Source organism: Erpetoichthys calabaricus, chromosome 5, assembly GCF_900747795.2.
Source record: "Erpetoichthys calabaricus chromosome 5, fErpCal1.3, whole genome shotgun sequence".
Lineage (NCBI taxonomy): Eukaryota > Metazoa > Chordata > Cladistia > Polypteriformes > Polypteridae > Erpetoichthys > Erpetoichthys calabaricus.
Genome location: NC_041398.2, coordinates 191,514,552 through 191,541,761, shown reverse-complemented (window position 1 = coordinate 191,541,761; position 27,210 = coordinate 191,514,552). Strand labels below are relative to the sequence as shown.

Here is a 27,210-nt window from a genome sequence, read left to right as displayed (position 1 = left end):
TTGATTCAGTGGGCTTCTCTTGAAGTAATGTTACTAGTCCAGCCCAGCACACCACAGCATGGAAATTCACACTGAACATTATAGAGTTATAGAAGATGTGAAGCATGTCAGTTCCCACATTAAAGTAACACAGTCTAATACGAAAAAGTGTCTTGTATGCCCTTTCTTACATAGATCATCTGTGCTCTGAGACCTGCCCAATTTGATATTGGTGTGCACCTTTAAATACTTGTAGCAGCTCACCATCTTCACATCCTCTCCCTAAATACAGGCCACATGTAGAGGCTCTTTGGTGCAACAAAAGTCAGTAACTAAGTGTCTTAGTTTGGGCTGATGTTACATTACAAACAATTCTTTCTGCACCACGAAACAAATGTCTCCACCTGACTTGTATAGTTTAGATAGATAGATAGATAGATAGATAGATAGATAGATAGATAGATAGATAGATAGATAGATAGATAGATAGATAGATAGATAGATAGATAGATAGATAGATAGATAGATAGATAGATAGATAGATAGATAGATAGATAGATAGATAGATAGATAGATAGATAGATAGATAGATAGATAGATAGATACTTTATTAACCCCCAAGGGGAAATTCACATACTCCAGCAGCAGCATACTGATAAAAAACAATATTAATTAAAAAGTGATAAAAACACAGTGCAAGTTAAAAAGTGCAAGGTGGAGAGTGCGAGGCAGGTATAACAGACAGTAAGTTTGTATAATGTTAACGTTTACTCTCCCCGGTGGAATTGAAGAGTCACATAGTGTGGGGGAGGAACGATCTCCTCAGTCTGTCAGTGGAGCAGGACGGTGACAGCAGTCTGTCACTGAAGCTGCTCCTCTGTCTGGAGATGATACTGTTCAGTGGATGCAGTGGATTCTCCATGATTGACAGGAGCCTGCTCAGCGCCCGTCACTCTGCCACGGATGTCAAACTGTCCAGCTCCGTGCCTACAATAGAGCCTGTTTTCCTCACCAGTTTGTCCAGGCGTCACACGTCCTTCTTCTTAATGCTGCCTCCCCAGCACACCACCATGTAGAAGAGGGCATTCGCCACAACCCTCTGATAGAACATCTGCAGCATCTTATTGCATGTTGAAGGACGCCAGCCTTCTAAGGAAGTATAGCCAGCTCTGTCCTCTCTTGCACAGACCATCAGTATTGGCAGTCCAGTCCAGTTTATCATCCAGCTGCACTCCCTATGTTTATGTCATCCTCTGCCCTTGTCAATATAACACATTATTACAAAATCATTCGAATTTCTAGAAATGACATGACATGGTGTTATATTTGAAAAGGAGACAGGACTGTTACCTATGGTACTCCAGTGTTGCTCACATCTGTATCAGAGACACAGAGCCTCACAAAATGCAGTCTGCCCGACAGATAGTCCATTATCCGAGACTCAACCACAAGAATATACCTGAGATTACCTCTTAACAGGGATGGTCGCATGATATTGAAGACACTGGAGAAATAAAAAAAACATAATCCTCACAGTGCTGCCAGGTTTGTCCAGATGGAAATAAGCCTTGTGAAGCAGACTCCAATCTTTGTCCAACAGGCGAACTGCAGTGGGTCCAGCTGGTCCTCAAATCAAATAGTACAGGACCAGCCTCTCTAAGAGCTTCATGGTGGGGGGACCTAAGAAGCACTTGTCTGTAGTCATTTGGTGAAAAGGCACCTGTTTCAGTTGTCTCCTCACTTGATCATCAGTTATGGACAGCCCATACTGATGATCAGAGGCAGACTGATCATTGTTCATTCCAGTTGTATTAATATTAGTTCTTGATGTAGTATAGATGGTGTAGAGGTACTGGTCACTGGAAGAAAAGGGCCCCAATGCACTACTTTGCCTGGGGGCTTATGATGCTGGTTAGACGGCCCTGGATTTACAACTTTGTTATCAGATGAAATACAGGAAGATCCTGGTAGAAGCTCTAGTTTAGCCACTTAGTGTGGAATATACATAAGTGGGGGAAGGCACTGCTAGATGTCTGCTAAATCTGCTGCCTTAACAGGCCTGCTGTGTCACTAAAGCCTAGAAGGATAAGCAATGAGCCATTTTGTCTACACAGCCATAGAGCAAAGAAGCCCACAGTTCTCCATATTACCACTCTTCTATATCTGGTATTATAATTCGCAGGACTGTCAAAAAAGATTCATTTCATAATACTGTTAGGACAGTTTTTCATGATCTGACTTTTGTTTTAATTTTTTTTTCAATTGTTCTATGACTTCCTAAAATCATTTGAGTATAGTATAAGGGGTTTTCAAGGTCAAGGAATTTATTCATTAAATTATTATGATTTTTATTTCATGTGTTTTATAAAAAGAGCAACATCTTCTTTTCCTTATGGGTGCCACCATTTTTGGATCGATTTGTTGACGATTGCTGTATTCGATGACTGGGAGTGTGTAACTTATGACATCATTAATACAAAGGTATAGAATACAGCATTGTGCACTTCCTGGGTGTCCAAGAGTGGATTCACAAAATAAGAACTTTAGAATACTGTACATTCTTTAGGGAAGCTTGGAATTTTCTGAATATCACCCCTTTGCTTGCCCTTTATACTAACAATACACTGCTGCTGCTCCTCATTTCTGGTTTCGTTTTTCTTTGTATTTATCATCGTCCAAAGGTTCCCTTGCCTTTTTTATTTATATTTTCTTTTTTTTCTCCAGGTTCTTTGATATTTATTGAGTTCTTTGTTGGCAGGGGTGGGGGCTTTAATTAACTTACAGTTATCAGGTTCGAAGGTCATTGGGGCTGCAGTTGCATAAGAGCTATTTAAAACACCTAGTGCCACAGCCACTTGTTTGTGGCATTAGGTTGCATGTGAATGTATTCCTCTGTTTTCTACTTAATCCTTGGTTTAAGGTCTGCAATCTACAGATCATTTAGGTTTTTGAGTTCTTCAGATTAAACCTATAACAGGGGCCTCCAACTCCGGTTCTGTTGATCTGCTCGGGTCAGCAAAACATTTTGATGGTACTCGTAGGGACGAAAATCAACAGTTTTGGAAATTTCTGCTATTGCAGAATGAGAGTACCATGGAATAAAATAATAAGATTAATTAACAACAAGAATCAGCTTCTAATTAAGAAACTTGTTGGAATGGAATTGATTGGAGTTTGAGGCTCCAACATAGCTGGTCCTCTGTTGGCTCACTTTATATCTCATTTCTGTTTGGGTGTCGCTTAAGGAAAAAATGAAGCAATTCAGAGAACAGAATCTTAAGAAAACAAGTCAGTTAAAATGAAGGGAAAAGAAGCTAATCAGCCTCAAAAACTGGTCACTAATTAAGTAGAGTTAGAATGAAAACCTGCAGCCACAATAGTGCTATAAGACGGAGGGTTGAAGACTCCTGACTTATAGCTTTGGTACTCAAGATATGTGATTGTGTTTTGTTTATTACTTTCAGTTCTTCCATTTTTCTATTTGTTTTAGTTTCTTAGTAGTGTTTATGTTTATTTTTCAGCTTCATTGTTCTTTAATTACAGCATTTCTTTCCTTCATTTGTTTAATTTATTGATTACTTTAAGTTGTATTTTGTTAACTTTGTTTAATAAATTAATTCAATAAATTTAAGGATTGTACTGGGCAAGATTTTTTGGGGTTTTTTTTGTCTTTCTTGTTTGAGAAATTTATAGCAGGCCTCATCTTAAGGTAACACAGAAGGCCCATTCAACACATAATATATTTTCAAGAAAGCAGTAACAATATAATATAATACAAGATTTACTATAAAAGACATTAGTTATACAATACATATTAGCCAAAGTATCTGAAAGTGGATTTTTCAAAATAATAGAAATAAAATCAAATTAAGATCATCTTCAAATGGCCAGCAGAGCCAGAAAAGCTTATCTGTTCTAATGATCCTCAACACAATTAGGAGATGCTGAGATGGGTCACACAGTAAAATAGTTAAATGTTAAATGTTCTCCTGTAATGTAAGAAAATAAACTGTTCTTCCCACCATTTCCTGGAAACGTGCTATAAATGTATACACTGCCATCGAATCTGCAGTAAAAAGGACTGTGCCATTTCATCTTTTGTGTAGGTTGGAAACAGATGGCAGTCTTATGATTAGAAGACACACATTCTATTTGACACCCACCAGTTCTAAGCAAACAACTGCCGTGGTGAACAGAACTTTTTCTCTTGCCTATCATGATAGCTTTTATGACATAAATATGTTACTTTTTTGAAGGTTCTAGGTTAATTTAAAACATGTTTTTAATTCAGACATTCACATTTCATTTAATAAGCAATACAAGTTACAAGTTATGCATGTCGGTTTGTGGAGGTACCAAAACACAAGAAGTACACATTTTAATCAAAGTGGGATATTTATTGTCATGCAAATGCTGACCATTTTTAACTCTATCCATCCATCCATCCATTCTCCAACCCGCTGAATCCGAACACAGGGTCACGGGGGTCTGCTGGAGCCAATCCCAGCCAACACAGGGCACAAGGCAGGAACCAATCCTGGGCAGGGTGCCAACCCACCGCAGTTTTTAACTCTACAAGGTTCTTAATCCCACTCAGTAGATTCCACAGTTTTCTGCCAAACATTTGCTCCATTCTCCTGTATGCTGCATCTTTTCCTTGAGTGAGTCTCTAAGCATCTCCGCACCCATTCCTGTTGCACTTTTCAATTTAGTGCCAATTTCTGGCAGACAGAAGGTGCTCTTGGAGTATCCACTTAATATGCGTATGAATATGCGTTCACTCTATGAATTGATGTATGTGGGTACAGTAGAGTGTGATTTCAGAAAATATTTAGACCTCTTCACTTTTTCACAATTTGTTATGTTGCAGCCTTGTGCTAGAATAATTTAAATTCATTTTTTTCCAAATTAAGCTATACTCATTATCCCAAAATGACAAACAAAAACAAGACTTTGCGCACTTACTAAAAATAAAAACCAAAAATATCACATTGACACAAGTATTCAAACCTCTAAGTCAGTAGTTAGCTAGCCATTTTGGGTATGATGTGACAAGTTACACACCTGAATTTGGGGATTTTATGCCATTCTTCTCTGCAGATCCTCTCTATTAGGTTGGATGGAAACCATTGGAGACAGCTTTTATCAGGTCTTCAGAGATTTTTGTTTGATTCAATTCCTGGCTATGACTGGGATATACACTGTGTTGTTTTTGGTTTGTTCTTAGGGACATTATCCTGTTGGGAGATTAACCTTTAGCCCAATCCAGCAGGTTTTCATTAGGGATATCTTTTGTGAAGCCTAAGGGCACATACAGCTGCCCTAACCCGACATAGACAGGTACAAGTGCAAGCACACACTTTTATTTTTTCTTCTTCACTCGTGGGAAACGCCTTCACCCGTTTCCCACCGGTACAACACAGTTCACTAAGCACAGCACAACACAATACTCTTCTTCCTCTCTTTCTCTTTTTTCTCCTTCACTCCTCCAGGCAAGTTTCATCCACCACCTCCCTGCTGTCTCCTTTTATAAGGCACCCAGAAATGCTCCAGGTGCTCATTGATGTATTTCTGGCAGCACTTCTGGGTGTCTAGGAAGAGCTGCACTCCAGGGCTCAGCTGTAGCTACAACACCCCCTGGCGGCGCCCATGGATCCCAACAGAGCTGTAACCAACTCCAATTCCCAAGGAGCCCTGTGGGAGTTCGAGACACCTCTGTGACCCATGGAGTGCTCCAGGGAACGTACTGCTCTGGATATGTTCCCTCTCCCAGTCCTTCCAGCATGGTAGCATCTCAGCTGGGCAAGGGCCCCGGCCATATACCACACTTTGTACTTTGCTCCTTTCAGTTTTTCCTCAACCCAGTCTAGTCACTCAGTCACTGTCATTGATGCTGCCATATCCATACTTCACTGTCTGAATGGTATTGCACAGGTGATGAGCTCATCGCACTTTTGCCCAATTAGACTGGTGAAATAAGAGGAGCCTGCATGGTAGAGAGGGAGAAAACAAAAGATTGTGAGAAACAGAAAGAAGGGAGGTTAAAGAATGGAGACAAGGCCGACAGCTGGAAGGAAAGCCCGTCAGAGGAGTGTGAGGTCAGCACTCAGGGAGCTGGAGTAACCCATCGGCGTCACTCACAATATACGTCTAGGAAGTCAGCGGGAGTTGGGGAAGCTCGGTGGGGTGCCCCCATGGTTGCTGAGGGCCTAGCAATGGGGACTCGAGCCTAAGAATAAGCTGGGAGCCATGGGATAGCAGGGACCCAGACCTGTAAAAGATGGTGGGCTGTGCCTGTCAGCAGGACATCTCCTCTGTTAATTTAAAGGGACGCACCGGGATTTTTAAAGGACATCTTCCTGCCTGGTAATTTTAACCTGGCTTTTCAAGGATTATTTATTGGACTTGTTTTAACCTTCACCATCACTTGCTATAAGGATTATTCATTTATTATTGGATTTGGAGCACTGCACTATTTATCTGAACACTGTTTGTTTTTTAAATTGTTTTTACTAAAAGCACTGAGCACTTTTTTGCACCTACTGTACCTCTTGCTATATGAATGTGTCCTTATTTTACTGGCTCTTCTTGGTTACAGTATAAAGGATCTAGGTGCAAGAGACTCCCCAAAGGCAAATGGTAGCATGGAGCTAACCCGGACAGTCACAGGCCTATCCCAGTGGCATGAGGGCCATGGCAGGAACCAACTGTGCACAGTTCATCACAGGGCCCAGTCATAAATACACCCACACCCTAACACAATGGCAATTTAGATAGATAGATAGATAGATAGATAGATAGATAGATAGATAGATAGATAGATAGATAGATAGATAGATAGATAGATAGATAGATAGATAGATAGATAGATAGATAGATAGATAGATAGATAGATAGATAGATAGATAGATAGATAGTGTCACAAGAACGAGACATACACAGATAAAGGTTTGGGGCAGCCACCCGTATAATCTGGTATCCTGGCTGCAAAGTCGTTTTCTTATGAAATAACAGCACTGATGTGCATACAATTGAGTCCAGAACAAGACTGAGGAATTAGGAAAAAGGGCAGGGTTTTAAAGGGGAAAACAGGAAGTGAGATCATAAGGATCAGGCTCATGTTCTTTATCCATTGGTTTGAGCCCGGACGTGACGTCAGAGGGGCCGGAGCCAGTAAGGTCTCCTTCCATTGGCTCGGTCCTGGAAATGATGTCAAGAGAGCCAGATGGAATCTCCCAGGAATGGTCTGCAGGCAAGAGAGAAAAATAGTCAGTGCACTCTGCCACATCCCGGCATGCCTCAGAACTGCCGTCACTCAAGCCCTTTAGCTGCCTCCCATGCGCACGTGTGTGACAAGGCCCCCCCCTTAGCCCAGACACGTCGAGTCGGGCGACCCTAACCGAGAGGTCGTGAACTCGGGAAAGAACATCAGTGTTGGCATGGAGAGAGCCTCGGCGATGAATGAGCGAAAGCTTATATGGCTGTAGGTCAAGAAACCACCTGGTGACCAGCGGATTCGACTCCTTGTGCAGGGCCATTCACTGGGGGTGCATGGTCCGTGACAAGGGTGAATTCCTGGCCCAACAGGTAGTACCTAAGCTGAGTAATCACCCATTTAATCGCCAAAGCCTCCCCTTCCACCGCTGCATACCTGGTCTCCCGGTCTAACAGTTTCCAGCTCAGGAACATGATGGGGTGCTCCACACCATCGACGCTTTGGCTCAGCACTGCCCCCAGGCCTGTGTCCGAAGCGTCTGTCTGGAGGATGAAAGGCAAAGAAAAGTTAGGTGCCATCAAAATAGGTGCGGACGTAAGGGCCTGCTTTAAGTCACCAAATGCAGCGCCTGTCTTCTCAGTCCATACCACAATGTTCAGGGCCCTCTTCTTTGTTAAATCAGTCAAGGGCGCCGCTCTCTCCAAGAACCGGGGTACAAACCGGCGGTAGTACCCCGCTAACCCGAGAAAGGCTTGGACCTGCCGCTTGGTTTGTGGATGGGGCCATTTCAAAATGGCATCTACTTTGGAGCACTGTGGCCTTACGGTACCCCGACCCACCAGGTAGCCTAAATATTTGGCCTCGCTTAATCCAAAGAAGCATTTCTTGGGATTAATCCAGAGCCCGACCTTACCAAGTGTCCGCAATACCGCTTGGACATGCTGTAGGTGTTCCTTCCATGTGCTGGAATAGATGACCATGTCATCCAGGTAGGCAGCACTGTATGAATTATGAGGCCAGAGCACTTTGTCCACCACACGCTGGAAGGTTGCTGGAGCCCCGTGTAACCCAAATGGAAGGACACGATACTGCCAGTGTCCGCTAGGGGTACTAAACGCGTTTTTTTCCTTCGCGGAGTCCGTTAAAGGAACCTGCCAGTACCCTTTTGTCATGTCAAGTGTGGTCAAATATCGAGCCTGTCCAAGCCTCTCGAGGAGGTCGTCCACTCGCGGCATTGGATAGGCATCAAATTGGGAGACTTGATTAAGCTGACAGAAGTCTTTGCAAAACCTCCAACTCCCGTCAGGCTTACTGACGAGCACAATGGGACTGGACCAGGGACTACGACTTTCCTCAATCACACCTAGTTCCAGCATGTGCTTGATCTCAAGCTCCACTTCAGCCCTTTTTGCCTTGGGAAGACGATACGGGCGTTCTCGGACAATAACCCCGGGCTCTGTCACAATGTCGTGCTCAACCAGAGAGGTCCGTCCGGGGTTCTCACTGACTACCTCCCGAACGGCCCGGATAACTGTTTCCAGCTCCTGCCGTTGTCTGGGACTTAAGTCCGCACCGAAGTTAAGGCTGTGGGTGTGAGCAAAGAGTGAGCGGGGCTGGCCGGAGGAGGGATCGAGATCCCTGTCCTTCCACGGACAATTGCATACAATTGAGTCCAGAACAAGACTGAGGAATTAGGAAAAAGGGCAGGGTTTTAAAGGGGAAAACAGGAAGTGAGGTCATAAGGATCAGGCTCATGTTCTTTATCCATTGGTTCGAGCCCGGACGTGATGTCAGAGGGACCAGAGCCAGTAACGTCTCCTTCCATTGCCTCGGTCCCGGAAATGATGTCAAGATAGCCAGATGGAATCTCTTGGGAATGGTCTGCAGGCAAGAGAGAAGAAGAGTCAGTGCACTCTGCCACATCCCGGCATGCCTCAGAACTGCCGTCACTCAAGCCCTTTAGCTGCCTCCCATGCGCACGTGTGTGACGATAGATAGATAGATAGATAGATAGATAGATAGATAGATAGATAGATAGATAGATAGATAGATAGATAGATAGATAGATAGATAGATAGATAGATAGATAGATAGATAGATAGATAGATAGATAGATAGATAGATAGATAGATAGATAGATACTTTATTAATCCCAAGGGGAAATTCACATAATCCAGCAGCAGCATACTGATACAAAAAACAATATTAAATTAAAGAGTAATAAAAATGCAGGTAAAAACAGACAATAACTTTGAATAATGTTAGGACATTGGAAGAAAATCTAATTAAACAGAGAAAACCCCATGGGAGCATTTACAGACAGCACATAGAAATGAGTCAGGCATGGGATAAAAACCTCAGGATACAGGATTTGTGAGGCACCGGCGCTAACTGCTGCATCACCCTGTTGCCCTTAAAAGTTTAATTGTGCTTTTTCATTTTACTACTTCCATTTTACACTTGTAAATCTGTGTAGTACTCTGAGCCTGACCACAGATCAGGGTCTTGTAAAGGAATAAGATGAATTAAACTAAACATTTGATGGATGGCACAACATGTAGTGCCACTACAAACACAGATCAAGTGTAATGGGTTTGAATTCAAGGCCTGATTATTGTCCACGTGGAGTCTGCACATTCCCCCGGTGTCCTCATGGGTGTTTTTCAAATCCCTAAAGGCAGGTAGTTCAGGTTAATTAATGGTTCCAAACTGACCTGGCAACGATGTTATGAGTATGTGAGTTGGCATCGAGCTGCATTGGTAGCCTGTCCAGAGCTGTTCCCTCTTTGCACCCAATACTGTTAGGATAAACTCTGGAAATGGACTGAACAGCCCTGAGGTGTGTAAGTATGAATATATTCTAAATTCATTGTATCAGTTATAAAGGATGTTGGCTGAATTCAATTTGCTACAGTCGCTATTGAAAGAAGCTGTGTTTATCTGCTGTTAACATTAAGTGCTTGAGGGGATGCTTTTCTAATTTCAACATTACACAAAAAACACAATTTCCAGGTCTATGGGGACATCTTTTCAGCCAAAATACAACCAATAACTTTTTTTTTTACAAGCAAATGGGAATGGAAAAGAGCAATTCAAATTTTATACAGCCTTTCAACAATTTAGTTGAAATCAATAAAAAATACAGGTTTAAGAATAGTAAAAGTAGTTTTACTTATTCTATACACACAGTACATATAATACAGAGTGCAGTGGCCTCCATAATTTAATTTTCATTGCACACTTCGTGGTTGTCTCTTTGACTGGTTTATAGTTTCTTTAGCACCTAGCCTTGCTCACCTGACCTACTAGGCCTCATGGTTCACTTACTGTAGCTTTGCACGTGAGCTAATTCTGATTTAAATGTTTAGTTTTTTATCATATACCGTAGCTCTCTAATCAATACAAATAATTTGTGGAGACATACACCTCCTTGCTGAAATGCTGATAATAATTTCACAAAAGATCTGCCCATCTGTTTTTGAACCCACACAAGCCAATTCAGATTTGTTAGGTCCAGAACTTGTCCTTGTCACATGGTGCACAAGGCAAAGATGAACCAAATCGTGCTCCTGTTTAAAAAATTTGTAACATATGAAGGTTTCAAAAACTGATGCAGTACGGTAAATGGCTATTTCTAAAATCTCCACTTAGTCTCCTTTAAATAAACTTTGAAAATCAGGTGTTATTTCAATATACAGTGGTGTGAAAAACTATTTGCCCCCTTCCTGATTTCTTATTCTTTTGCATGTTTGTCACACAAAATGTTTCTGATCATCAAACACATTTAACCATTAGTCAAATATAACACAAGTAAACACAAAATGCAGTTTGTAAATGGTGGTTTTTATTATTTAGGGAGAAAAAAAAAATCCAAACCTACATGGCCCTGTGTGAAAAAGTAATTGCCCCCCTGAACCTAATAACTGGTTGGGCCACCCTTAGCAGCAATAACTGCAATCAAGCGTTTGCGATAACTTGCAATGAGTCTTTTACAGCGCTCTGGAGGAATTTTGGCCCACTCATCTTTGCAAAATTGTTGTAATTCAGCTTTATTTGAGGGTTTTCTAGCATGAACCGCCTTTTTAAGGTCATGCCATAGCATCTCAATTGGATTCAGGTCAGGACTTTGACTAGGCCACTCCAAAGTCTTCATTTTGTTTTTCTTCAGCCATTCAGAGGTGGATATGCTGGTGTGTTTTGGGCCATTATCCTGTTGCAGCACCCAAGATCGCTTCAGCTTGAGTTGACGAACAGATGGCCGGACATTCTCCTTCAGGATTTTTTGGTAGACAGTAGAATTCATGGTTCCATCTATCACAGCAAGCCTTCCAGGTCCTGAAGCAGCAAAACAACCCCAGACCATCACACTACCACCACCATATTTTACTGTTGGTATGATGTTCTTTTTCTGAAATGCTGTGTTCCTTTTACGCCAGATGTAACGGGACATTTGCCTTCCAAAAAGTTCAACTTTTGACTCATCAGTCCACAAGGTATTTTCCCAAAAGTCTTGGCAATCATTGAGATGTTTCTTAGCAAAATTGAGACGAGCCCTAATGTTCTTTTTGCTTAACAGTGGTTTGCGTCTTGGAAATCTGCCATGCAGGCCGTTTTTGCCCAGTCTCTTTCTTATGGTGGAGTCGTGAACACTGACCTTAATTGAGGCAAGTGAGGCCTGCAGTTCTTTAGACGTTGTCCTGGGGTCTTTTGTGACCTCTCGGATGAGTCGTCTCTGCGCTCTTGGGGTAATTTTGGTCGGCAGGCCACTCCTGGGAAGGTTCACCACTGTTCCATGTTTTTGCCATTTGTGGATAATGGCTCTCACTGTGGTTCGCTGGAGTCCCAAAGCTTTAGAAATGGCTTTATAACCTTTACCAGACTGATAGATCTCAATTACTTCTGTTCTCATTTGTTCCTGAATTTCTTTGGATCTTGGCATGATGTCTAGCTTTTGAGGTGCTTTTGGTCTACTTCTCTGTGTCAGGCAGCTCCTATTTAAGTGATTTCTTGATTGAAACAGGTGTGGCAGTAATCAGGCCTGGGGGTGGCTACGGAAATTGAACTCAGGTGTGATACACCACAGTTAGGTTATTTTTTAACAAGGGGGCAATTACTTTTTCACACAGGGCCATGTAGGTTTGGATTTTTTTTCTCCCTAAATAATAAATACCATCATTTAAAAACTGCATTTTGTGTTTACTTGTGTTATATTTGACTAATGGTTAAATGTGTTTGATGATCAGAAACATTTTGTGTGACAAACATGCAAAAGAATAAGAAATCAGGAAGGGGGCAAATAGTTTTTCACACCACTGTACTATACCTGGAAATGTTTAACAGCATGCTGTTTTCCTGCCTCACGTCAAAATGACAGCCAAACTGTCCCCTTACTGCCTCACATTCCTTCTACAATAAAAAGAATCTAATTAATTGCTTTCCAAAAGGAGAGAACAAAATGAGAAGACAGAGAGTAGTGAACGGCTTCTGCATTTCTTACTCCCAGATGGCTCATCTGTAGCATCTGCAATGAGGTCAGCAAAAGGTGAAGGCAACAAACAAATAAAAATGTACTGGAATAAGATTGCTTGTTTAACAGATGAATAATGTAAAAAAGCACATGAAGTACAACCTAAATAAATTCAGGAGCATGGGTAATATGCAATGGATAAATTTACAGCCATAAAAATGTAGAACAAATATACATACATTGATTTCATTATTTTTTACAGTCATACTCTAAAGATTCATTTAGGAAATCTGAAAAAAGATTTGAATTTAGCATCACATAATTCTATCATTGCAATTATATTGACTACAGTTAATCATCCTTTAAATACAGAAACAAATTAAACGTTTGATAACTTATTGTGCTTCTACCCATTTTGTATAAAGAAATTCACATCAGAGTAGTCCAGAGTTTACTGCAAATGACAAATGAGTCTGCAAAACTGTAGTCATCTGTAGGAAATGGAAAGCTGAATTTTAACTTGCCCACCTAGGGACAGTCATAATAATGTGAAAAACGGGGTCAGATTTCACTCAATTAATTATCAGTTTTAGCAATACTGATAATTAATCAAATAATTTGGTAAGGCCCTTACTTTAATTACCTTACCTTTCTCTGTTTTAGGAGGTGACCTCCGACTTTTAGCCTTATACAGTATCAAGGTAACTGAAGCACATTTGTTTTAAGAAAAAGAATAATAAAATTTATTGATAAACACAAGTATTATAGAAATATGATAACTGCATATATATAGATATATATAAGATAGGATGTAGACTGACTAGACAGACAACATATAATTACATAGAGAGGATGGCTGCTTACTTGGTATATAGTGTTCTACTTTATCTTGGCACAGATAAATGGTTTTATGATAACATGTCTTTAACGGGTGATGTCCGATGTTATATGGAGTTGCTGCTGTTGTTGTTCCAAGTTCAAGTGGAGGATTCTTCTTATATTGGAGTGCACTCTTTCTCTTTGCGACATGGTCCTTTGTTTGTAGTATTCTGTGCTTTCCTTAGTTAGGCCCTTCATAAGTTACTTTATAAGAAAAAGCATTACCATTTCCAGCATAAGAGTTTAGATGCTGAAGTAGCCCTCTTGAAGTAATGGCTGCTTCTCAGCCTTCAGACTGGTTTACTGTTTTGCCTGGCAAACTGGATCTCAGCTCTCTCTCAGGCTCATAAAGAGAAGTCTGTCAGCTCCAAAGATGAGTAGCTCATAGCTTTTTAGTTTCAGAGTGTAGGTTTAAGCAGAGCTCCCATGGGAGTTCCCTTGAGAAAGCCACCTGAGAGAGAACAAGAGTTTATGGCATTCCACAGATGGGATATGTGTAACTAGTTTATGAAGAAAGGTGGAACCTCTCATAATCGTCTCATGTAACTTCCATTTACAAAAACAGGATCTCCTCATGGGTGAGATCTTGTGTCTATCAGAGTTGTCATTTATTGATGTATAGTTCTTGGTTCTTGTTTGAGTTGATTTTGCACGTTCTGGCTCTGCAAAAAGGCCTCAGGAAAGATATCAGTGCAATTCTGATTTACACCTTTGTTATCAGATGAAGTACAGGCTGGTCCTGGTACAAAGAGTTTAGTCACTTAGTTTGGAATGTAAGTGGGGAAAGGTGCAGCTGGATGTCTACATCCCTGTTAAACCTGCTTACTAAACAGCTCTGGTGTGCCACTAAAGCCTAGCAAAATGGGGAATGCCCACTTTCTCTAGCACAACAATCCTATAATCGAACAATGAACTTCATACCATACAATTGCATTGTTACCCACTGTGTTACAGCGTCACATGCTTTTTAATGGAACAGTAAAGTAAAAAAAATAATTTATAGCATTTATAATTTTCTTGTTGAACATGAAACTATTGTTTAGAATTGTTTCTTAAATTTGTTCTTTCACATTCAAAAAAATATTTTTCCAACACAAGCTAAGATTTATAGATTCATTTTCCAAATGATTACAATGTAAGAAAAATGATTGTAACAAAATACTTCACTTGCAGTTGAAATGGTATTTATTAAAATATATTTAATTTTGAATGTATCTTTTTTGTAATAAAAACTTGTAGCTTGTATACAGTAATAGTGTTGAAATTGTTCATATGTGTGTTGCATAATAGTGATGCAGAATAAAATACAATCAAGCTAGATATGAAACTGAACTGAGGAAGATGGTTAGAAAGTCACTGGTCCCTGGTTTAGACAAATGTATGGAGTAAGAATGAACACATAATGAGTTTGAAGCAAATTAATTTGCTGCATTTATTATAATATTTAATAGATTAACATGATTTATACTTCCAAATAAATGGAAGTTTGGTGATTTACTATTAGGTTAAGTTTAGACTCTGGTTCTATGATGCTCAAAACATCAAGTAAAGCTGATTTTAATGTGGTGTCTGTATGCTCCTCTGTAGAAACATATAGACAAGCAAGCTACATGCTCAATAGGTAGGTCAGTTTTGTTTATATATTGTTGAGCAGCTGAGATTTAAATATCTAAACATCAAACAAGATTGTAATTAATGTATTCTTTATTTCATCAGTAGCCCATTTGTTTTTAAAGTGAAAGAAAAGAAAAACCAACACCAGTATTCAAGAAAAATCAGAGGCAGAATTCTCTTTTAAAACTTTTTCGCTAGATGACTTATCCTCAGATGTTAGCCTAAATTTAAATGTTGAGAAGGATATAGTATGACTCACATTTATTCCTGCATCATTCCATCCTTCTTAGAATTGTGACTGCACAAACTAAGAGAGGAAGTGCACTGGTGAGTACTTAATTAAATGAACTTCATTCAAAATAAAAATAGGTACCGTTTGGAAGTCATGTTGGTATTGGTATTGAAATTCTAGTTCTTGATAAATGTCCCAAGTGACAAAGGAAATCGACTTATTGAAATTTCTTCAGAACTGTGCCAGTTTCTAATGACACCTTGCTGTTGCTGCACTGCTGTTGCACTCACATCATTTGATGATGTAACAGGACAGGATGTTGTGGAAGCTCCTCATTTGAGCTTACATGAAAATAAAGGAAAGTCTCTTTCTTAAAAAGAATTTAAAATAATTGTTCATTAAATTGAGGTTAATAACTATGTATCCACAACTAGATTTCTTTTTTAACACAAGACAATAAACCCTTTCATTTTAGTTTCAGTTTTTGTTTAGCTGTTACAACCACTGGTACTCAAAAATTAAAACCAGTGATCCATCCATCCATCCATTCTCCAACCCGCTGAATCCGAACACAGGGTCACGGGGGTCTGCTGGAGCCAATCCCAGCCAACACAGGGCACAAGGCAGGGAACCAATCCTGGGCAGGGTGCCAACCCACCGCAGAAAACCAGTGATATTTATTTCAATTAAAAGAAGTTCAAAGTAGGCACAGTTTTTACACCCCATTGGTAATTAGCAATATAGCTATGCCCCTTTTATAACTTAACCAGAAGTATGAAGCCCTTCTTAACCTCTTGTGTTCCATTTGGCCACTGATTGAGAAAAGAACAAAAAGAGAGAGAAAGAGACAGAGACAGAGATGAAAGCTATCTTGAGTGCCACTGCTCTGAGGATGACTGTGAATATCAACTGAAGTTATGAACTGAGTTCTCTAAGGGTAAACTGTTTGCCTCATTTACAGTTGAAACTGAGCTTTTATAATGTTAGGGGGGGATACACGGCGAAATCTACTGTCTCTTTCTTGTGTAATCTACAATCAAATAAACAGACACAATTAAACAGGCTACTCACGTTGCTAAAATTCCAGGAAGAGCCCACCTTGTTGTCTGCAGTCTCCTTGTGGTGTCTCCATTGAATATTTAAGATGGAATGTACTGGCATCTGTGCTTGATCTCCTCCAAGTATAGCAGTATGACAACTCCAGAAATTCATAACACTGCCTTCAGATGGAGAAAACTGGATTTAAAAATATGTGATATAAATAATAACTGTGTTATCGTCTGTTTACCCCTTACACTTGTCAAGTTCGTTATTGGATACTCCATCCATTTCCCAACCCGCTGAATCCAAACACAGGAGCCAATCCCAGCCAACACAGGGCACAAGGCAGGAACCAATCCCAGGCAGGGTGCCAACCCACCGCAGGACACACACACACCAAGCACACACTAGGGCCAATTTAGAATCGCCAATCCACCTAACCTGCATGTCTTTGGACTGTGGGAGGAAACCGGAGCGCCCGGAGGAAACCCACGCTCACACGGGGAGAACATGCAAACTCCACACAGGGAGGACCCAGGAAGTGAACCCGGGTCTCCTAACTGTGAGGCAGCAGCACTACCACTGCACCACCGTGCCGCAGATTGGTATACTCCCGCACCCTAAATAATAACACTCAGACCCTAACCACAACAGTGCCCTATGAATAACAAACACACAGCTGGTTAATCACTAGCACTTTAAACCACACAAGTGCCTTATGAATAGCACAACTTGTCACTTTCTTAAGCACTTCATGAGATTTACTTATTATCGGCAAAAACAACATACAATGTTTTAAATATATCTCAGACCTAAATATTTATTATGGTCTGCAAGAAAATATTCAGACATACAAAGGCTCATCATCCTTGACTATAGGCCATTTATCAGCCAAGAATGCCTTAATTTACGTACTGTTCCCTACTTTTAGATAGAGCTCTTACGTAGTCTTAATAAACCTCGCAGCACAAAGCGTATGGCAAATCTCCGGCTGCACTAGGTGCTCAAAGAAATCTACCTTATTACTTCAATCACTCTATACATTAAGACAAAGCATAGAAAGATGAAAACAAGTTAATATTTATTAAAGAACAATAATAAGTAACAGAAAATAAGATCGATAGTAAAGTCTGGATATCCTGAGGTATCAGCAAGTCTTCCTTTCTCAGGCTATAAAACCAATTTAGCACTATGCTGTGAACAACTGTTATAAAAGTGAGGTGAAAGGAAGAGGATATGCCTTTTTTATTATAATGCCTATACAAGTGTCCTGCATCTGAATTCATCTTGTTGGGACTGAGCAAAATATAGAGAATAATCTGTAAATTTTATACACCATAAAAATAACCTTTTCAGAAAAGTTGTGCTTTTTGTGTGTGAGTGGTAAATCTTTTGTCTTGCATTGTACTCACAGGAATTGGACAAGGGGTTCCAGTGGTTGCTCTCATTGTTGAAGGAGGACCTAACGTGATCTCCATTGTTCTCGAGTATCTAAGAGACACTCCTCCTGTGCCTGTGGTCGTGTGTGATGGCAGTGGAAGGGCTTCAGACATCTTGGCCTTTGGGCATAAATATTCAGAAGAAGGAGGGTAAGTAAACAACTGTATACAGTATTTCTACCTATAGCCAAGAACACATGGGATCATTACTGTATTCTAAGGACCTAATAGACAGTCCCACAAACCACACATGAGTGGCCTAGAAAACGATACCTAGACAGATGTTTGGGTGCCCATCTTGAGCAAACTGTACAGTACCCCAGTGTCATCAAGTACCATGGCATGTGCAAATTCATAGTTGATTCGCCAAGTAGATATGGGTTTGCGTACGCAATTGTGATGGCCAACTAGATAAAGCTTTATTGTTACACTTGTTCTTCCCGCTTTAAACCTTTCTGCCCATTTATATTTTTTTGTTGAGTCATGCTGTTTTCACTTTTGTACTAAGTCAACATTTTAGTATGAATTTCAGCGGGATTCACTCCCTCTTCCCAAAAAAATTTTAGTACTGCGTAATGTACAACAATGGTGCAATCCTGTACTGGAGAGTCCTTCTTCATTTGATCTTGCCTTCAGGTAGACTAAAAGTAGATAATATAATAAATAACAAATCCAAAACACATATAAGAACTTCTGGCTTTGAAACTGGAGAGCTGCTGCTGTCAATAACAGGTCTGTAGCTAGCAGTAAGATGTACATTTGAACGCATTCACTTTTAAATGAAGCAGGTACAGCATGTTGTGTCCACAAAAGGAACATGCCATTAGAACACACTGTTAGAGTCTTGAGATCAGGATGAACCCTGCTATGCATTTCGTGCATTGTTTGGCTGGGTAAGTGCTGTGGTGTCAAATAAGCAGAATGGATCACATCTCCTGTGACTTGGCAGGAGTTTCCTGCTTTGACTTGATTCTCATACACCTGTGATGGTGTGGGTCGGCTCCATGCTACTGGTTGCATCCTGGTAGCCTCTGGAACACTCCACCGCTAATAACGTTCCCGAGAGATGAGCCAGTAGATGAGGACACTCACACAAAGCAAGGGGTAGGTGCTTAAAGGTGCCAAATACTTTTATCAAAACCATGAAAAACCAAAACAGTGTTCAAAAGTGCAGCTCTCCAAATGTTCAAAATATGAATAATCCAATAAAACGGAATGCTAGTGGAGGTTAAAAACTAACAAATAATCCATTAAAATGAGGTTAAAAACACAGTGCAGGAAGCTATCCATAAAAACATGAGCCCTGGTGCAACCCTTTAAAAGCTGACGTCTCCTTAGCTTAACCCTAATTGGGTCCTTGCAGACAAGGAGGTGCCTAACCTGCAGTTGAGCCAATCATCTGTACTACCCCTAGGCTCGGGACCCTGTAGCCATTTCTGGATCCCGGCAGGACACCTTCCTCAAGCCTCCAACTCTGAACTGATAAAGAGATTGGTCTTGAACCATTGGGACGAAAGGAGCTTTCAAAGGCTAAATAGATGTATAATGGAAGGGCAAGTAATAAAGTTTAATGACCCACAAGGGAACACAGAATACTGACTGATGTCTCACAATTTGGCCTAGGAGCAATAACCGTCCAAGTGAACAGTGGCACGTCAATTACACGTTATATGCCCTGAAAAGTTAGGAAACAATTCTAGCACAAATGTATAATTAATTTCTTTTGTATACTTTCCCAAAAATTCCCATAGATTGGTGAAATGTTGAATGTTGATTAGCAGATGCAAGCAAATATTTTACTGTACTCTGGACACGTGGCAATAATAACCCTATAAACCTAAGGAAAGGTCTTTGTGGCTGAGACTACAAATTTCTGGTTGATATCAGCAAGAGTGAAAGTGACTACAGGATGGTAGTGAGACCAGCTATGTTATTTGGGTATGAGGCGGTGGCACTGACGAGAAAGCAGGAGACAGAGCTAGAGGTGGCAGAGTTAAAGATGCTAAGATTTGCACTGGGTGTGACGAGGATGGATAGGATTAGAAATGAATACATTAGAGGGTCAGCTCAAGTTGGACAGTTGGGAGACAAAGTCAGAGAAGTGAGATTGCATTGGTTATGACATTTGCAGAGGAGAGATGCTGGGTATATTGGGAGAAGGATGCTAAGGATATAGCTGCCAGGCAAGAGTGAAAGAGGAAGGCCTAAGAGAAGGTTTATGGATGTGGTGAGAGAGGACATGCAGGTGATGGGTGTAACAGAACAAGATGCAGAGGACAGAAAGATTTGGAAGAAGATGATCCGCTGTGGCAACACCTAACGGGAGCAGCCGAAAGAAGAAGAAGAAGATAAACACAGAGATGAAACCAAATCAACAAATTACCCAAAGAGAAAACCAGTGTAAAACATTTGGATTTTAAAGGAAAAAACATTAATTAAAACATACCAATATTTAAGCTTTCTAGATGTAAAAATGTTGTCTACAACAATAAGAAAAGTAGTTAGATATAGATGGTGTTTGCATGGTAAAAAAAATACCTGATCAAGAGTTATTTATGACTGCCTATATTTTACCAAGAGTACACATATACAGTACAGGTTTCAGGGAGTTTTTGTCCGTTCACAAACGTCTCCTTTTCACAAAGGTCATTTACCCAAATGCCGAGGAAAAGATGCATTTGAATGGAACCCAGTAAAGCCAGTTTGGTGAAAAACAATAAAGAACATCTGAAAAAAAAAACAGAAAGCAAACTTTGAAAACTGGGCACTGGAACATCCTGCGATCACATAAAGATAAGAAACTACAATGAGAAGTACAAAGGGATATTTTAACAGAAGTCCTTCTGAAATCATGGAAATGGCTGTGATGAAGAGATCCAACATAAATCTGAGAAGGGATAACTCCAAAGGGATAAAAAACATTGGAATATCAAAATTACCCTATCACTGAAACAATTATGATCCTAAAGATAGAAGAAACTTCAACAGAGAAGGAAAGAACAGAAGTTGGCAGGAAGATTATAAAGAGTCCATGAAAAGTGTTCATCCCCTGGAGGTTTTCACATTTTATTTTTTATATAACATTGAATCACAGCACAATTAATTTGACTTTTTTTGATGCTGATTAACAGTCTTTAATATCATGCCAATTCCAAGACATATCTGATTAAGTCAGTTGACCACCTCAGCGTAAGGCAATGTTGGAAACAACCAGGTTTGTTATGCTACCCTATTACAATATTTTATGACTCATCATGAATTCTGCCAATTTCTTGCTCTTCCCTTACACACCATGAAAGGAGGTGTAAATGGCATTTAGGTGGCGGGACATACAAAAGTTGGAAAGGGTTAATCAAAAGACCTCTATAATGCCATTATAAAGAGGGAGAGGCAACGTATGGTTCAGTGTTCTCACATTTCACAGGGGTCCGAAAAGACCCCTGGAATTTCAATATTAGCCAGGGGGCCACAAATCTTTACCACAGTATCTGTGGTTGACTTCTGAGACTCAGAAAGTTTAATTTTCATAAGAATCCCCCCGGCCTTGGGACCTGTCAGACTGTTCAGAGATCCATGCCTGGCACGAGTGATAATTTAGGTATGTCATATAGGGGTCAATACTGACATGATCAGTTTTTTTTTTTGACTTTTATATTTATAATTAATTTAAACAGAGATCTGTCTTCACTTTGACATTAGAAAGTCTGTTGATCAGTGTCAAAAAGCCAAATTAAATCCACTGAGATTTAAAAGAAAGAAGAAAACTTTTGTTAGTTTTTAATTTTTGTTAGTTCTTAGACATCAGTGCCAAGGAACCATGAGAGAGTGTTTTGTTTGTGCAACCACTAATACCAACATTTAAAGAAAATGTGTTGTACTCAGTCTTGCTGTGTAACAGTAGTGTTGCTATAATAGTTTGTTTTTTATTCCTAAAAGAACAGTGCTAATTAATATTAAATATAATTGCATATACTGTATATTACATATCTACCTCCTATAGTAATTGTACTGTGTTTTGCTGGGGAGCAGTGGTGAAAGTTCCCGTCATTTTGGACTCCCGACCACCATTTTTTTAAAAGACACAACTGAGAGAATGAGAAAAGAAATTAAAACCCACCATGTAGCTGCAAAGAAAGAATCTACCAATGACGAGACATTACTCTTTCAACATAACGCATTTACAAAACAGTCTGTCTTTGATTAATTGCACATTATAAAAAAAAACTATTATCATAATATTTTTTTTTCTCTCCAGTGTCATCAATGAATCTTTGAGGGACCAACTCCTGGTTACAATCCAAAAGACTTTTAATTATAGCCGCACACAGGCTCAGCACCTCTTTATCATACTGATGGAGTGCATGAAGAAGAAAGAGCTGGTAAGTGCTGATGATTACTCAACATCATTCGTATCAGAGATTTTTTTTCTTTTGATCCATTCTATGTTCATTATGGGTCTGTGAAATACACACAATATTTCTCATATGATTACAATATGAGCATGATTTGCATCCTGCATATCATATAATAATGTAATGTCAAAGGTGGACATTTTGATATAGTTGAGTTGATCTTTGATATTACATTTATTGTGGTGTTCAGTTTTGCACAAACCTGTTTACCTTTTCTAACCTGATCACTTTGCTGGTTTCACCTTTTCATTTATGAAAGATGACATTTCTCAGTATAATGCTGTCTGCTAATAATCTCTTTATCCACATAAGAGTGCTAGCATTGCTTGCCAAGCTTCTCCAGAAGTTAGGAGTTACCTGTTACTGAATGCTAACTTTATTAACTGATCATCGCACTTTTAACTAAACAGATAAGCATGCCCCACGCATAGAGCCATTAAAATCACCATCCTCGCTGACAGCCTAAGGTTAATTATAATCTCAGAGACATCTTCATTTTGTATATTAATCACAGAAAACCCATAATGCACTACTGTGTCACTGAGCCATAACAGTTGTTTGTTCTTGTTAATTTCTGTTGCTGCTTTTCTAACAAATGCATATATTCAAAAAGACACATTTTTATAAGCCTAATTAACTTTTAAGGCCTAAAATAAAAATGGTTTAGAGCTTTAGACACTGATTTCCTGACGGGACCTTAAAGAATGTTTTCCTTTATACTGTACACTATAGTTAAATGTACTGTATACTGCTTAAAATAAATACTTACTGTTTATAGCTAAGTTTAATTTTTTAATGTATTAATACGGTTGTAGCAACTGCAACAAATATTGTAGTGGTCTATCATTAACATTGTATACATTATTCATTTTATGTTTCTTGAATTTATATTCAGTGTGTACATTATACATGTGTATTTTATATGGTCTGTCTTTGAATGTGACTTGTTGTTTAAATAAATGTTGTAGTGTTTTTACGTTTATGTGTGTTTCATTTTCTTTCATAAGTTGTTTCCATTTCAAAGGAAATTAGTATGCGTTCTACACAACTAACATTCAGTCTAAGCTACAAGAAAGATAATAATGAAAGTACCGTGTAAAAACAGAAATGGGGTTAAATGCTAAATGCAAGGTTAAAAAAGTTTCCTTCAAATAAACAATTACATTTCTCTAAGAAAATGTCATAACTATGCTGATTTAAAAAAGGACCACTTATTTGCTCCGTATGTCACCCATTTAGGGGAGGATCAAAGGTCACGTAGAACATACAGTCGATCTTAAACTAAGCAGATGGTTTGGACAGTTTTGTGATTGCACATTAAAAAGAAAAATGTAATAGCACTGCCCTGACCTCAAACCTTCTCTGTAACAGTTTTACAAGTCCTCTTGAACCTAAACTATGTGAAAAATTGAATTTTCCTTTCCTAAAAATGTTACACGGTTGTGCAAGTCATCACTTTTCTCTACTAACTGAAGGAATACAAACTGCGGCTCACTGCTGGGAAATAGAACAGAAAATACTTTGTACTATTTTACAATTTTGCCAGTTATTTTTATCCTATTTATTTACATGTCAAATGGTCTCTCTCGCTCTCTCTCTCTCTCTCTATATATATATATATATATATTATATATATGTAAAGCTATATATAATATATAAAAATACTGAATATAAATAATATATATATAAATACTGTATAAATACATGCCTTGCAGGTGTCTGTAAAGGGAATGTTGCCCAGGGAGGCTACCACCTTGAGTGTTGGGGGGGTGCATGTAGCCCTGCCAGGTTGTGTTCCCCTGTCCTTCCATCACACTGGCCTCCCAAGGAGACTAATCTTTGCCATTCTTCTCCTGCCTCTGTATGGCTGGCCTCCTGACCAAGTAAGGAACCTTGCACCATCCTGGCTGGGATGTGTGCTCATGCATGCTGTCCATCACAATATAAATATATATATATATACTTTAAGTGCCAGGTGGGATTGTTCAGCATTCCAACCAAGTAACTCCTTACCAGAAAGGGTGGCCGGAATAATAGAAGGGACGAGGGAAATAGCTGTTTTAGACTGTTTACTCCCCCAAACTGATAGACACTAGTGCTCCTATGTCACTACTTCCATTTACCTGCTTTCAGGGCATGCTAGGAATCGGAGTCCCTTGGGACAGCCCTGCTGGGTGTCACGAGTGCCACTAGGGGGAGCTACAGGGATGGACCATCCCTATTTTATTAAATTTTCCCCCAATTTAGTAATATCAACTCTGGACTTTGCCCAAACATGGGAAATACTTTCAGTATCCAGCTTAAAAGGAGCTCCCCACCTCATCTCAGGGACCAGAGTCAGGAGGCAGAAGACGAAACACACCAGGAGGAGGAGAAGAAGAAGAAGTAAGAGAACTATTATTTTATTCTACAATTGTGCTAATATTGGTTGTATTCATTTGACAGTGTTTGTGATATACTCTGTAAATTTACTGTGATCCAATGCTGTGAACTAATAGAATGTGAAACCTTCCAAGGTGGTGAATACTTTTTTATACTTACTGCATGCATACAGTGTATAGGTAAATAACAGAGTTAGTATAGGGCTGCATCACTGTGCATATGCAAAGGAACAAAAGGTTAAAAGTTATTTCAACAATGAAAAGAAAAGAAGGTTAAAGACACAACATTTCAGCTGTGAAGCCTTCAGGTGTGCAACTGAAAAGGACAGAGCAGGTAATATACATGGGAGAGGAAGGATGGAACAAAGCCGAGGTGACGAAAAGAGAAATGGTAAGACTATGTGAGAAAAGGCTGCCATTGGAGAAGATGAAGGGAAAGATTAAAACGTTACTCGTTTACTAAGACCTGGATGTTATGTGGCCACAGGCTGAGAAAGAGTTGACCTTCCTCTGATCTTTAAAAAATGTCTTTGAAGCCATTTGAAATAACACAAACAGAGATATCAGTGTGGCTATGACCAAGGGATGTAAGGTGCTCTACTAAGGTCTTTGATCTTAACGGCTGAAAAGCGTTCCCTGAAATAGTCTGGTCTGCTAGTCATCTCCCTGTTTAAGCTATGCAGATGGCTTGTGACGGTGTGAGTCCTGCTCCAAGTTCCGTCTTCCCATTTGGGGAGCTTCTCGAACCCAACACCGTCGGTAATGTAACCAGATGAGCTGGCAGATGGGGACAAATCACACTGGGAGCAAGGGGATGGTGTAAAAGTATTAGTGCTTTTCTTAAAAACAAACCAAACAGTGTCCAAAGTGCAGCGCTTCAAAGTTCCATAAATAATTAATCCATAAAAACCACAAGTGACAAGTGGAGGTTAAAATCCATAATAAATCCTTTTAAAACGAGGTTAAAATTCACAGGCTGGAAGCCTTCATTCTACCTGGCGGCTCCCCTGCTTATCCCAACGGGCTTTGCAGCATGGGAGTCACCCTACCTGCAGCTTCCATCCACTGGCTACGTACAGCTGTCTTGCCGAACCAAGAGTTGGGTTCCCCCAACAGCCAGGGCACTCATGCTGGGGCTCAACCTTCCCAAGCCTCCCTGACTCCCGCAGCAAGCCGTCTACCTTGTTGGTCACTGCAGCTCCTTGAAATCACTCAGCTGGAGCGACCACTTCCAACTGCCTCCTCCTCGGCTATACACTCCTTACGAAGGTCTACTCCCAGCTGCCTGTTTCTCTTCAGTGAGCCTGCTCTCTCGCTCACTCCAGCACTGGCTCTCAATGCCTCCTGACTTCTTCTTCCCTTAACCTCCATCTCTTTCTTTCTTGTTCCTTTCTTTCTTTTTTTTTACCCCTCAGCACTTGCTCTTCTGCTTTTTATAATGGGGACGTGGCACAGGTGTGGCAATTAGCAGCTCCCAGCATCAATTACGGACATGGGTGATCCCGCACCTGTGCACTTCAGTGCAGAAACGTCCACGTCTGCATCGCACCCAGGAACCGCTCCCTCCACGCTACCATGCCCCCTCCTTAAGCTGCAAGTGCAGCCATTATATGTTTAAAAACTGGACATCTATTTTGAGCTGCAGACCTGCTGTATCACATAGCTGGATACTTTATACAAGAAATGCAATAAATAAGATTTTTAAACTGGCAAAAAGCTTGTTGCCTAATATATATTGAATCAGTTTTAGAAAGCATGTTTGGGCTATTAATATCAAAGATCTTACAATACTTGATCATGGCCACAGTGATCTCCCTCTCTTTGTGTTCTTCTGCAGGGCTTCACACACACTTTTCAAAAAAGAAAAGAAAAGAAGGTAAGCTCATTCTCACACTGAAATTGCATATTTTTCCAGGTCTCAATGACTGACTAGCATTTCAATTTCTCCCTTCATTTTCTCTAATGGCAGCCTTTTCTCACTTACTCTTACTTTTTCTCCTTTAATTTGCTATGGTTTTGTTCCCTCCTGTATGTGTTATCTGATCTTTTCTGTTTAGTTGCACACTTGATGAAAAAAATATAACAAAAACATTGTGTCTTTAAACTTTTTTCCTTTTCTGTGTGGAAATTAACATTTTTTTATTTGCAGATGCACACTTGTATTAGCACTACACTAACTCCATTATATATGTTTACACTGTATACTGTACCTGCGGTGACTACAAAAAAAGTAGTCCCTTAGAAGATTTCACATTTAATTATTACACAATTTTGAACCATACTGGATTTACTGTATATATATATTGAAAATTGAAAAAGGGTTGGGGCTCCAGGACACACCTTGTTTAATGCCCAATGAAAAAGTAAATCAAAAAAACAAAGAAGTAGGTGCTGAGAAAGGTTAAGGGTAGGTGTAAAGCTTCTCAAGCTGTGAGGCTGCTTTACTTGATCCACTCTAAAGAAAACAGAAACTCTTAGTGGTGGTGTCACACCCTGTATTCTTACCTAAACAAAAGCTTGTGAAACACTGTATACTGTATATACAATGAC

At 39.8% G+C, this 27,210-nt stretch overlaps 1 protein-coding gene across 3 annotated transcripts in view; it reads left to right on the top strand.

The window, feature by feature from the left end:
* Positions 1 to 27,210, top strand: part of trpm3 (transient receptor potential cation channel, subfamily M, member 3) — a 971,875-nt gene that overhangs the window by 784,059 nt on the left and 160,606 nt on the right. For 2 of the 3 annotated variants that reach the window (XM_051927388.1, XM_051927386.1), the window contains exons 7-8: positions 17,843 to 18,017; positions 22,123 to 22,246. In XM_051927388.1, the coding sequence (XP_051783348.1) occupies positions 17,843 to 18,017; positions 22,123 to 22,246 (299 nt within the window). Of the gene's footprint in view, positions 1 to 17,842; positions 18,018 to 22,122; positions 22,973 to 27,210 lie in introns of those variants that run through there. The other variant, XM_051927387.1, reaches the window with a different exon arrangement.